At 39.8% G+C, this 13880-nt stretch overlaps 1 protein-coding gene across 2 annotated transcripts in view; it reads left to right on the top strand.

The window, feature by feature from the left end:
- MNAT1 (MNAT1 component of CDK activating kinase) overlaps positions 1 to 13880 on the top strand; it is a 122750-nt gene that overhangs the window by 28955 nt on the left and 79915 nt on the right. Inside the window, exons 1-3 of one of the 2 annotated variants that reach the window (XM_071745301.1) lie at positions 7469 to 7582; positions 7671 to 7823; positions 9425 to 9498. In XM_071745301.1, coding sequence (XP_071601402.1) covers positions 7554 to 7582; positions 7671 to 7823; positions 9425 to 9498 — 256 coding nt within the window. In that variant the 5' untranslated portion in view covers positions 7469 to 7553. Of the gene's footprint in view, positions 1 to 7468; positions 7583 to 7670; positions 7824 to 9424; positions 9499 to 13880 lie in introns of those variants that run through there. The other variant, XM_071745300.1, reaches the window with a different exon arrangement.

Raw genomic sequence — 13880 nt, forward strand, 5'->3', positions numbered from 1 at the left:
CCAAGGAAGCTTAGTGGTAGAGAAAACAGTTCTTCATTACACATTGCTTTTTGGGCAGTGACAGTGTTTTTGGAACTGTCCAGAACTTGGACAATGCAGTTATTGCTCCAACAGACTGTTTTTTAAAGTTGTTTAAGTGTGTGTACACACACCCACGCTGTCTCTCAATATTTGAACAGCTTAAGGAAACTGGACTGTGTACTTTTTATGCTTTGAGTGAAATACAAGCCTATGCTCTTGGCAGAAATTTGGCTTGGTTCCTCCCAAAAGCTGGGAGAGATGAGCCAACATATGCAGATCATTTAACAGGTGTGTTTGCAAGAGATAGGTAAAGATTTTGATTTTTGAGAGGGTTATAAGCACTTCTGTGCTTCCCATGGAGACCCCAAACCACTGTTATTTTTATGGAAAGCCTTTGTCATATGCCTGGTTCTTTTACAGGTGTGTGTCTTATCAACTTCATCATCTTATTTCTGAGATTAGACATGAAATATGGGAGTGTCCTGTGACAAGCCCTCAGTCGTGTGGTCAGGATATCCCATCATGCCACAAATACCTGAACCTTTTGATTTTTTTTCCTCGTTTGCCATATAGCTGCATTTCCTTGTCTTGCTACCACTTGCCATTGTTGCAGTGTAAAATGCATTGCAAGTACAGAACAGAAGGTAAGAACCTTGGTTTGGGCCAACTAAAAAGATTTGTCATGACTATTTTGGGTCCCCAAAGCATTTATTTTCTGGGTTTTTTTAATTTTAATTATTCTCCAGTGTGATTTCTGATGCATTCAGGTCTTCTGTAAGACTGAGCCAGTGAATGCTCCGAACACCTGAGCAAGGGAGACCTCTCAGCTCTGGGGCAGCTCAGCCCTCACCGTGGTGTAGGACTTTCTCACGAGGGAACAAATGGACACGGAAGGAGAAGGGAGCAATCAGTCTTGTGTGGAATAGCATGCTAGATCTTAAACTTGTCAGTGATAAGTATGTTTGTCTTGTGAGACAATGGGCAATGCTGAACTGGATCTTGTCAGACAAAGTGAAGTTTCTGCATTTTAGACCGACGGGGAAAATTTCGTAATTGTATCTTAAATTCAGGTGTGCTGTGGGCTAATCTGAGCTAATCCTGATAGCTCCCCAATTTGATGTTTGAGAACCTTGAAAACTTGCAAAGGTTCTTATTTGAAAGAAAATAAAGCATAATAAAAGGATTATTGACATAGGTGAATTATTTTAGTGCATGTGTTTGCCGAGTAGACTGTAATGGATTTGAAGTAGTCGTTCTGGTACATTGGGTAAATTCTTGGTCGATTTTTGGTATGCCTTGTAGCTGTGAAAACACTTATTTCTCAATGCCACACAGCTGCTCTTGAAGTGTCAAGAATTGGCCTGTCAAGTATTGGTCTCCTGTTTGACCAAATTGACATAATTGGGCTGTAAGACATGTTTTTTATGATTGTGTGCTTATTTGACAAGGCAGCAGTATCTTATAAAGAACCACTTTCATTTAAATACCTACAGAAATGTTTTCTCTGTTATCCAGAGTTAAAACCATAAAAGGTTGTTCTCTAATTCTTTTTCTAGCAGAAAAGAAAAGGCTCATCTGTACTGGAGAAATGTGAGTTAAGTTTCAGCTTGCTGCAAACTCTCTTGTCAGCTCCAAGCCACTTGAAATGGTTTTGTAAAGGAGATGTTGAAACACAATGGGCGGTGGAAATGTTTCTGTTTATTATTAATTGACTCAGTATGTCTCTTTTTGCTTAAAATGCCAGTCATTCAAGGCTGTAGTTCAACCAGTACCTGGTGTGCTTGCTTTCTGATGAGTGCAGTTGAGATGAACTGATCTGTGTATCAGATTAAGCACATGGGTGTTTGGAAAATAAGGTTCTGTGGCTGAGTGTCTCCTAAATATTTGAGATGTCTGGGCTCATTTAACCTCCTCCTCTCTGCAATATAGAGCAGAACTCATCTGACAGAACAAAACTGAGACAAGTGTGTGTGTCTGTATCCTTTTCCCAAAAGATATAAATAGTTAAAGAGAAGGATCAGCAGTTTGGAAGATGATGCTGAGAATTGACATACTACAGATATAGGCAGAGTACCAGAGACTTTTTTGATTTTGCTTTGTTGTTTAAAGGAGGGGTTAACATCAGCTCTCTGCAGTCTCAGTGCTTTTGAAAAAAATATTAAATATCAGCAAAGTAATCTCTGAGATTTTGTCTTGCAGTGCATGGTATTCTGGGTTGAACAAGGGGAACTGCAGACAACTGGACATAGCTTATTAACACTGTTCAAAAACCTGAAATTCTCATCTGTTGATTGATAGAGTTGTGATTTCTGCCTGAAACCAGAGATGTGCCTTATTGCCATAACAAGCTGTAATATCTACATGGCCTGTGGGCTGCTTCTAAGACCTGTTTATTTGCTAGTTGAAGACAGTCCTATCTTGAATTTTTTTGATGGATAAGGTTTTGAGACCACTCTGAAGTTGTCTCCCTCCCAGGTGAGAGCAGCAAAATCCTCACCAGTAGGATTTAACAGAATCTGAACAGAGTAAGGGGGAAAGAGCAGTAGGTTTCTTCTTTTCCCAGCTCTCTCATGTATTTGGCAGAAATAGCACAAAATCCATAGGCAGCTGCTTCTGCAAGTAGTTGAGTAAGGATTCCTGATGCTGAGGTGTGAAAAGGAAAATAAGTAGTCCTGTCCCCAAATCCCTGCTCATCTTAGAGCTACTGATCTTGTAAGCTCCTTTATTCCAAGGCACTCAGAAGCATGTGGTGTTGTTGCAGTCAAGCTGCTTTCTCTTTCCTGAACTTTTGATCCTTAACCTGTAAAATGGAGAAAAATAATTGCTTTTGCAATGCCTTAGCTATTTGATCACAGAGATAATAATTTCTGCAGGCTGTAGGAGGAACCTGCCTTCTGTGCTGTGCCTGTTAGTCCACCAGTCTAGGAAATAAACCCACAGTGGGCAGCTGCAAATAGTAGATGAACTCTTGGCTATGTAGGAGAAACCACTGTGGGCTATGAGGACTTCAAAAATGTACTGAAGGTTACGAAATAAACAGGTTTGACAGCTGTGTGCACCAAACTGGGCCATTCTTGTCTCATTTCAACAGTCTCTACAAGAACACAAAAGTGCCTAACCCAGGCTAAGCAGAAAGCATTTGAATGTTTCTAGAAGCATCTTTGAGTTAAAAATCAAGATGTCTTTCTGCAAGCTTTCTCATGTATGGTTTTTAATGGTACCTCGCTGTGACTCAAGAGTCATTCTGTTTCTTCAAGTAAATTTCCCTCTGACATCAGAATTGAGGAACAAGTGAAAACACATCTCTGATTCTTTCCATTCCATTTGCTTGTGGCTCAGATCTTGGCTGTATGTTGAAGGCTGAGTACTATTTTGAACTTATTTTTTTTTTTTAACCTATTTTTTAAATCTGTTTTTTTAATCTGACATTTAATCTAAAAGTTTTTTTCCCATAGTAGAGAGGAAAATTTGCTTTGTGCTGTCCTTTAAATAACAGAAACATCTTGGTTATAAAAGCTGCAGAAGAGGGCCTTAAAGACTCTAAATATTTGATACTGTTTAATAAGTATATTTGCTAAAAATAAGCTTTGTTAAGAAGGGTAATAGTTCTTGTAATATTCCTAGTCAACAGCAAAACCTATAAAGATCATTTTTTCAGAAATGATTAATGGCAGCATATCTAAAGTTGACCAAATTTTTGCTGTGCTCAACAGAATAAAAAAAATTAAAACAAATAATATCTTGTACTCCTGCTTGTGAAAAGCTCTCCCTTTATTATGTTTTGTTTGTATTCTTGCAAGCCAAGCTAGAAATTAAGCAGCACCATCAGGCTGTGCTAGTGTTGTGAGCCATTTTCATCTGTTGAGTTTCTGAGAGGCTCGATTCCTTATCTGCCCTCATCCCTCCATGAAATATGTGTGTGGGGAATGCAGGACTGGGCACAAATCTTGTACCCTTTGAAGACACTTTGTCCAAAACAAACACTCAGTTCCAGTAAGTGTTTTGGAGTTGATAAGCATCTAACAGCTTTTTGGAGATGAACCTCCACTTGTTTTCTGCAATGTACCAAAAGCATTTTTAGTATGGTCCTGATGTCCTTGAACACTGACATGAGGGCGTGGAGTGCTGTTTGTGCATTGGTGGTGCCAAACCATCTGAATACTTTATTTTTTGCCTTCCTCAAAAACGTGGTGGTGTTCTGGACTGCTTAGAGACTGAGCTATTTGTTTAGTATCTCATGGGGATGAAAGAGAAGAACAAGATGGATCAGACCAGTGTCCATGGAAATAAGTATACTGGTGTTTATTATTCAGGTGTGGAAGACCAGGAGACTCAATTGGTCCTGGAGGTGTTGTGGTTGCTTTTGTTGTTGCCATTGGTAGTGTACCCTGTTGTCATCACATCTGTAACCTCCTGTGCATTTTCTGTTGAGCTGTTAATCCAGATTACCTGTTCTCACAATACAAACTTAATTCCAAAAGGTAATGAAGGATTTTAGGGAATGAGTAAAATTGAATACAGATGACAGAAGCTGTACAGCCTCAGTGTGAAGACGAGAACTGGAAATACCATATCCTGAGTATTTGGTTAGACTTCATGTGAAGGTGGTGTCTTCAATCAGATATGTTTAGTTTTGAACAAATGTTAAGGCTTGATTCTTAAGCAAGAGCATTTCTCATCTTTACTTAATATATTTATTATGTATGTATAAATAATTACACATATACATATTAAAATTGCTGATTTAAGGCTGATAATTTACAGAAACTCATGGCCACTTGTTTTGGCCAAGTTTTGAAGAGGAGTTAAGGTGTTTTGCTCATTTGGGTAAGGGCAGGTATGATGTGTTGGCCAGTAAGAGATGCACTGGATGATGTCCTTCCACTAAGCTAAAGGGAAAATAGTTGGACTTGCAAAGAAATGGAAGGTTCACCTGAATTGATGTGGTCTTTGTGCCAGGTTGGGAGCTCTGTGATGGGGTCCCCATGTGCTGCCTGGGATGTCTGGATGTTGTATGGGTTGGGTGCTTTTGGTCAAGTCCCAGAAGTTGCTGCATTTCTGAACACAAACCCAAGTCCTGCTGTATTTTTCGTGCTTATCACGTGAGAGAGATTTTTTTCTAAGTTACATCTTGTTTGTTGTTTGTTTGTTTGCACTGGGTGTGGTGTAAGATCAGTGGCTTGGGGGGAGTTTTCATAATGTAAAGTCCAACTTCGTGGAAGTCTGCCTGCCTGGTGCATCTGTGAGCTCTGACTTCAGTGCTCTGTAGGGAAGCCAAAAGGCATTTGTCAGAGAGTTCAGCGATTTGCTTGATACCTTCCTCTTGAATGAGATGGAAATACGTGACCAAGTGTGCTTGGCATCACTGGGAAAGCAGCTGGAGTCTGTGGGGGCAATAATGACAGATCTTCTAGGAGTTAGACTTGGGATCTAACTACTAAAAATCTATCTGGAGGTGGAGAGGAGACAAGATTGGAACTGAGTCCAGTCTGCCCTTGACTTGTCCCTCATAACCCCTTTTGAATTCAGAAGGAATTATCTATGAATAAATATAAGGGTGGATGTGTATGACTGAGCAAGAAAGAACTTGATCACCTGATGTGGGATTCCCATAGCGAGGTGTTGACTCATCTTTTTTTGTATGGAAAGCTATTTTCCAGCCTTAGAAACACTGGTTCCAGTTTGGGAAGGCACTGAAGCACTTGTATGAAGTGCTTTTCCAAGGAGGGATTTTTTCTATAGTCAAGTTCTGTGTAAACTTGAAATGTCTTTGATTTAGGGAAGGGGAGAGGAGGGGTGAGTGAAGTAGTTTCAGGTGCTACTGTCTGTGCATAATATCTTGCACATGGAGACCCTGTTCTGTTAGTCCTTAGGCAATACCATGATAAAAAAAAACAATACAAACACCTGCACTTGGACCCACCTGCCAAGTTCTGTAGCTTCACACTCCCTTTTCTATAATTTAAAAATAGGAAAGAGGAGGCAGGGTTTGGTTTTGTTGGGTTTTTTTTTTGTTTGTTTTGTTTTCTGTGCTTTGGTTGCTGTGTTGGGAGAGACAGATAAACACCATGAGCTGCCAGAATGAAGGAGACAGTGAAATTGTCCTTATGTACCCAGCTGAAGCATGCACAGACAGGTTGGGGGGAGGAAGGAGAAAACCCTTTCCCTGCCTTGCCCTCTCTCTTGGATTTAGTGTTGCTTCTCCTATAGTGGCAAGCTAAATTATTTTCATAAAAAATCAGACTTCTTGATTTGATATCCCAGTAACTTTTGACTTTCAGGCCAAGCGTGCTAAAAGGTCTGATCTTTTCCCTTCCAGATAAATTGTATTTAAATGTGCTTGGGTTTTTAACTGAAGTTATTTCAGAGCAATGAAATGTCCAACTAAATTCAAAATTTGCTCTTCAGCTGCTGTGCAAGATGCATTTTGAAACTATGTTCCACTTGTGGTAACAAGAAAAAATTATCTTTTGTGGGGTTTTTTTTGTTTTGTTTGTTTTTTTGCTTTAAAATTGTAAGATACAATTGTGTTAGTTTGCACTTCCTAATCTTGAAAACAGAAGCTGGGTAAAACTGGTTGGCTCTGGCCAGCTCTGCCTTCCCTAAGTACTGGAAGCAGTTCAGTTGGGGTTAGGTCAGCAGAGTGAAAGTTCTGTTTCAACTTCCTTGGAAACCATCTCTGTATTGTTTCTCTTAACTTGTTTAGCTTTTTGTGCTGGGGTTGTGAAGGTAGAATACAGTTTAGCCCTTAATGTATAACTGTTTTGGCTTCAATATAGCAAAGCTATAAATAGACAAGCCCTTGCCTCCCCAGGAGTAGGAAATGACTGCAGCAAGTGTTGTCCTTTGCTAGAAATTTGCACCTTATTAGTACCCAAGTATTTTATTAAAATTGGCTTTCTTGCTGTATGTTCTTCCTATATTAAATACCAACTGACTGGTCAGCAAGCCTCTTGTTAAAATATCAAATCTTTGTGAAGGCAAAAGAAGTAAAACCAGAACAGTATTTTTTATTTATTTCCACGCAGCCTCTATGAAAAGTACATTTTATGTGCAATTTTAAAAGTATTAACAGAAGTCATAGGAGAGCTTCATAGTGCTGGTCAATGGTTAAAATGGTATTTTGAGTCTTTCAACTGTATTGGGCTGGAGGTTTGTTCCATGATCCTCCATGGCAATACTCCTAGGTGCTTGGAAGGCTGCAAGCAAAATTTATATCCCTGCTTGTGCTGAAATGTACCTTGCACCATGAGTGACATGGAGAAAATAAGTGGGGCTTGTTGTGCAGCAAGGTGGTGCTCAGGGTAAATAAGGATATTGCAGTCTGGGTCACACGAAATGAGTTTGGTGTCAATAAACAAAGCTTCCCCTTGACACAAAAGGCATTGTGTTTGGATTAATTTTCAGTCTGGGCAAAGAGGCTGAGTTGTTTGGGCAGGGAGAAGAAATGCATTTGTGCTGCTGAAATAGTTTCAGCCATGGAAATGGAAAGCCCTTGCCTCCTCCTTGCTGCTGTCGGGTGCTGAAGAAACATGAAATCAGGGGGAGATGTGTACTTACTGTGTGTAAACAACAAAAAAGGGGAAAAATCTTGCATTTCAGTTACTGTTTAACGTGGATCTGCCTTTATACCCTTTTTTCTCTTGCAGATGTGAGAGCTGTGTGGAACTGCTGTTTGTGAGAGGGGCAGGGAACTGCCACGAGTGTGATACCCCCCTGCGGAAGAGTAACTTCAGGGTACAGCTCTTTGAGGATCCTGCTGTTGACAAAGAAGTGGAAATTCGGAAGAAAGTGCTGAAAATGTGAGTGTCATCAGCTAAAAGCTGGATGTGTTTCAGGGATCACCATTTAAAAAACAAAAATGGACCTACTCCTCCAGTGGTACAGGGGAGATGACTTCTTTTTTTTTTTTTTACTTCATTTTATATGGAGAGATTTCAGACAATCTGACTTTATGCAACAACTGAAGGCTGAATTCCTAATTTAGCCTTGAGGGATTCCTGCTTAATGTTAGAAAATGTTGGGTTTTTCTATGTAGCCTCCTTTGGCAAGGACTTGCATCCTAAATGGAGATGATTAGATACTGAGGGCTACAGCTGCTTTCCCTTTGTGGGGGTGAACATGGAAGTGGGGCAAGAAACAGGACCTTGATTGTTCTGTTCCCTGGGGACCTGTAGTGAGAGTTGAAGTCCAGTTCCCTTCAAAATGAAAATGGGACAAAAGAGGAGCTGTGTTCACATTGTTTTCTACTTGACACAGTAATTGTTAGTGGAAAGGCTTTCTTACAAGCCTTGTGTTACTAATCTCTCATGCAGATTTGAGAGCTCTTGGAATTGAGATAAATAAGGTCTAAAATTGCATCTTGCTCCCTGTGACCAAGAAACAACATTTTATAAGGAAAGAAAGAGAGTCAGTTAATGTTTTAGTAGAAGAGGGGTTCAATGGAATGTAACCTGGAAGATTTGGGTTTGCCAGGATGAATGTACACGTAAACAGCAAGCTTGGCAGCCTTTGTCTAAGGCTTAGTCCAGTACTAACTGCATGATGTTGCTGAGATGTGAATACCACAATGCTGATGTGGAAAGTAGCAATAATTTTTGTTTGATTACATACCCTACTGAAGTTAACAAAAGTCAAACTGGAATGAAGTCAACTTTACTGGGTAAGCAAAGGATGAACTGTAGTTAGAACAGAAAACGTTGTAAAATACTTTGTCCTCTTGGATTTGCCAGACTAGTTTTTAGTAGATAGAAAATGTCCCCAAACTGGAATTTGGCACAGGTTCTTGGAATTAGATATTTTATACTCTTGGGTGTCCACAGAGCAGGCAGAATCTCAGCTTTGTATTTTCTTGGTAAGAGAGCCTCCATGTCTTGACTTTCATGTTCTAGCCAATTGTCACTCTACCTCTTTTCTCAGCTATCAGGAATTGGATGAGTTCTGGAATGCTGTATTGATACAAAATAAGATAATTGTGTAATGTTTTCAGTTTGGTGCTGACTGAGGCTTTCTGTTGTTGGCACAGAGCCAAAATCTCCTGGTGCTTCTAGAAAACATTTTCTTGTGGGTGTTAATGTAGTCACTTGCTTTTATTAACAGGTTTCTCATGCTGAAGGGCTGGCTTGGAATTAATATATCCTAGCCTCTGTGTTCCTTTTAACCAGAAACTTCAGAAAAAGGAATCAGCAAACAGTAGGCAGAGGTAACACCTATTTATGCCAGGCTGGCTCCTTTCCTCTGTCTCCTAAAGATTCTGCATATTGGTCAGTTGTGGGAGGCACAAAGCATATAACTGATAAAACTAGGTCCATACTTAATAAGCCTGAAGTAAGAACCTTGCTGAATAGAAATTGCATCTTTGTGCAATTTATTTACATAAATATTTATTTCTATTCTCTCAAAGATACAACAAAAGAGAGGATGATTTCCCCAGTCTAAGTGAATATAATGATTTCCTGGAAGAAATAGAAGAAATTGGTAAGTCTTAATGCTTGCATTTTTGATGTGCCGTGCTCATGAGACCATAGGCTTTTATCTTCTGACTCAGCTGCCTATGAGAAAGTCTAAGTTGAGTTTCTGTAATTGGATTTATCATAGTATCAGATACTTATCTAATTACCTTTTTCTGTACATTTTAAATCGTATTTGCTGAACTCTAGGATGTCGTTAAGTAAAACATTTTATCTGCTAGAGAAAAAACATGATTCAAAGAGGAGGGAGTGCTTTGTAGCTGAAAAAGAAAGGCTTGCAGGGGATTGTCAGTGCTGCACTGGGAAAGATTAAACAAAGAGAGGAGAAATTGAAATTTTCATTCTATGCCTCCATTAGCTTTATCTACCATGACAGAAGCCATATGGTGTCTTTAATCATTTTTGCTTCTGCAAGTACAGTAGTTGAAGCTGCTTTGAAGCTGATGACCTTACATACCGCTGTGGTAGCACTTTATGTTGCTGTGCAGAAGGAGAAAGTTGAGGAACAGACATTGATTTCTTTCTCTTTGGATTTGGTGAAGCAGAACTTTGCCCTTTGGAAAGTGTCTGTGTTATCAACGGAATTTATTTTCTTCTTAGGTTGGGTGACTTCTGATTTATGGCAGAGTGATGGATTTTGCCAATAGTGTGTTCAAAGGAGTGACTCCTAAATGGTTTGTTTCTTGGGTTTTATGAGCTTCTGAGGCTTTCCTTTCTTGTACTGAAGGAAGAAGAGATGGCTTAGAGCATGGAGGACAGGCATTGAATGTGATTTGAGGGAAAACATGGAGATGACACTCCTGGTTTCTCAAAGGAGCCCTTGCTCCTCTTTGCACTGTGGTGTTTTACAGAAATGCATGCAATACACTTAATGCTGTGAGTAATGTATCATGTATTTCTTGGCATCAGAAGGCTGAGGCTGGAGAGCTGAATCATGTGGCTGGGAAACACCAGGCACACTCATACTGGTCCAGATATCTGGAGGAGATGATGTGGGTGTAGTTCAGTTTGCATATTTTTTTGGAAGGTGTGAGGGAAGGAGGAGCATGAGTAGAAAGAAACTTGCATCCTTATCCAGAGGATCTGGAAGAATCCGTGTGCTCATGGGAAGGAAAACAGCATTTTATTTATGCAGCATTAAAGACAGGTTTCCCACTTACTGCTGTTGCAAGGCTTTTCAGCATCCACATCAAGAGAGCTGCAGTTTTGCTTGAAATTGCCTTAATGTCATCAGTTTGTGCAGAATATTATGATTCTCCAGCTCTTGGGATTAAGTTGTTATATTGCAAATGGTAACCTGCACTGGTAACTGGGTTCAGAAGCAGCAGAAATCACTTCTGGTGTCTGTAACCTTGTGAACAAGAGTGACTTTATCAATAATTGTGCTGGTCCTGCAAATGCACAATGAAGAAACTTGGTAAGATCAAGTTGTGTAGGAGTTGGAGTTACTTGTCTGAAAGGGACATCTAAAATACTAAAAGGAACAGGAGGCCTGACTACCTCCTTGTTTCTTCATGTAGCATCCAAGGTGAGGAGATGAATGAAGAGGTGTGGGCAGAAGGCTCTTAATTTTCACCTTCAAAGGGCTCATTTATGATCTACTAACATCAGGCAGATCAAAAGCTGGAGGACAGGTTAGATTTAGGAACACCACCTTGGGTAAGTATTCCAGGCTCTGTTCTCCTATCCCTGGTGACAAAACTCACTGCACACACCTTGCTGGTTTTAAGCCCTTCCTTGCCTGTGCTCCTGAGCAGAGCTCATGATCTGACAGTTGTCTGGTTTGTAGCAGTAGTGTGACTTCTTCCAGCTTTTTTGTTGTGATTGTGGTGTGGGGCATAGCTGAACCATGTGTTAAAGGTGTTTTTGACTCTGTGTGGTACCTTCATGTTTTACAGCTGAGACTATTTCATTTCTATGTGTATGTGAAATCTCTGCTCTTTTGTTCATGTGAAAAACTAGGTTGCAAGATGGGAAAGAAGGGATGTAGTCACGTAGAGCAGGTTGGCCTTGTTGAGCCAGTGGACAGAAGGTTGGCAGTGGCTGGTGGTGATTGACCCAAAGAACTGGATTTCCACTTTCTCTCCCCACCCCAAATTTTCAGTTGTTTGGTTGTTTGGATTTTTTTTTCCCATTTTAATTTTTTAATTTTTTTTTTTTTTTTTTTTTTTGGTTCTTGTTTTTGGAAGATAGTTGTCTGGCAGAGACAAAATACAAACATCCTGTGTAATTATACATAATGTGACTATGGGACATTTCTGGTAGTTGTTCCCAGCCTTTCAGGTAGGTCAGATCTAATATTTGTAGCAATTGCACTGTCTTATTTTTTTGATGTGATGTATGACCTCACTCGAAGCACATTTTCCCCTTCATATCAGGAATGTTATACCTACAGACTTTTTCTATTTAAATAAAAGAGTTGGGTGGCGTAGCAAAAGTGTGAGAGGGGAAGGTCAAACAAACATTGGTGTAGTCACCTCTTAAGATTTCTGTTATAAAAACCAGATTTTTGAAGTGGTTTAGAATGTAGCCACTAAATAATGCTCTGGGCTAAAATGTGTTATACAAGGCTTTAAATAGAAACCACATTTTAAAGCAAGCTTTCCCTAGAAGAAAAATCAGTTGGACAATTTGAGAACATTGTAAACACAGTTTGTTGTCATTAACACTAGGAAGAAAAATAAAGTGTGAAAGGGTTAAAACCTGCCTTTGGTAAAGGCTTGCACAGCATCTATGGGAGTAAGTCAAGTCTGTGCCTGTATGATGAGAGGGGCAAGGTTAAACCATCTCTGGACATAATGCAAATTTTACACGCTCTTTCTACAGGGTTTTCTTCTTCCCCCAAGGTTTTCCTCTTCACCAGAGGATCTCCATAGCCAGTTTTTCAAAACCCAATGTGTAAGCTTTGCAGAGCAAGACCCACCTCCTAGCATGTACATACACACTGCCTGGCACCCTGCTCCTGGTACCTGCATGAGGCCTCAAGGCATTACCACAACACAACTGTTAACAGCAATTAGCTGGGGTTTAGAAACATTAAGTACATTCAACTGGGAGGGAGACTACTGTATTTGTGCTGTTTGGGTTCCTGTATTTCATTAATCCTCAGAGACTTGGTGCAATACCAGCTGCCTGGTGGCTTGTCTTGCCCAGAAGGTTTATCTCCCAATCCATCCTTGAACAGAAAGGATTTTGGTATCTGTGGTGGCTTGTGGGTCGTGCTGCTTATTGTTTTGGGGTGTTTTGGGGTTTTTTGTTTGTTTGGGTTTTATTTTTTTTTTCCTCTCTGTGTTTGTGTTGCTGCTGCTGACAACAGGAGTAACCAACTGGAAACTGAAATTGGGAATTACCAAAGTTCCATGTCTGTCATCTTATCTGAATGAAGATTTCTGTACCACACTGTTGTAGGCAAAATGATCTTTCTTAGAGTGATGGGAGCTGATTTCAATAATACTATGAAAAGGTGTTTTTCTAATAACCCAATTAAAAACAGCTGAGGATAAATGGAAATAATTATTAATACCCATCTAGATTTTTCAGGCTTACCTGTGGGTTTTCTTTTTTTCCTGATAATTATTTTGCTTTAATCACACCAAGTCTAGTCTGAAGGGACTCATTAGGATCTATTCCATCTTTTCTCCCCCTCATGCTCTTCCCACCCCTCTTAAAAGTACAGGGGCAGAGAAAGCACCAACAGAAGGTGCCACAGTAGCTTCTGACTCCCTGGGCAGGCTGAGGCTGTGGTTGTGTCTTCTTCTGTAGTGCTTTACCCAAAGCAATTTCTTTGCTGCCATTTCTGGTCTCTGCTGATTTATGATGATGATCAAGGGGTTGTTGCATTAGGGTAGGAGGAATATTTTTTGTAACAAACTCATGTTTACTAATTTAAAAGCTTTTAACTGGCTTATACCAGCAATGCAAACACTGTCATCATCTACTGTGTTGCCAGAGAGGGGATGTTCCTACTATTTGAAGAGCAAATATTTTTACATTTTAATATTATTGTCTCTTAAGGAACTAGGAGGAGAAGTCTCAAGGTTTTCAATGTCTCAGACTAAAATGGGGAGGTTTTGGTGGACTTAAGGACTTGCAGTGGCATTCATTCATACTGCTGCATCTCTAGACAAATACTTTTGCCATGTAATTCAAATTTTGGTCTTATTTTCTGCTTTTTTTTCTTAATTAGGAAAATGTTTTTCCATTTGTTGTAGAATTACATAATGAATGTTGTTTTGAAAAGCAGTGAAAGTCTCCCTGTAGAAGCTGAATTTCAGAAGTAGGGGAGTTTTACCTAAGTAGAATGAAATGCTTCAGAACAACACAATAGTCTTCCTGTTATACTTAACAGATGTCTCAAGGCGAGACATTTTATAAACCAACCAATGTGAG

This window comes from Heliangelus exortis, chromosome 5, assembly GCF_036169615.1.
Source record: "Heliangelus exortis chromosome 5, bHelExo1.hap1, whole genome shotgun sequence".
NCBI lineage: Eukaryota > Metazoa > Chordata > Aves > Apodiformes > Trochilidae > Heliangelus > Heliangelus exortis.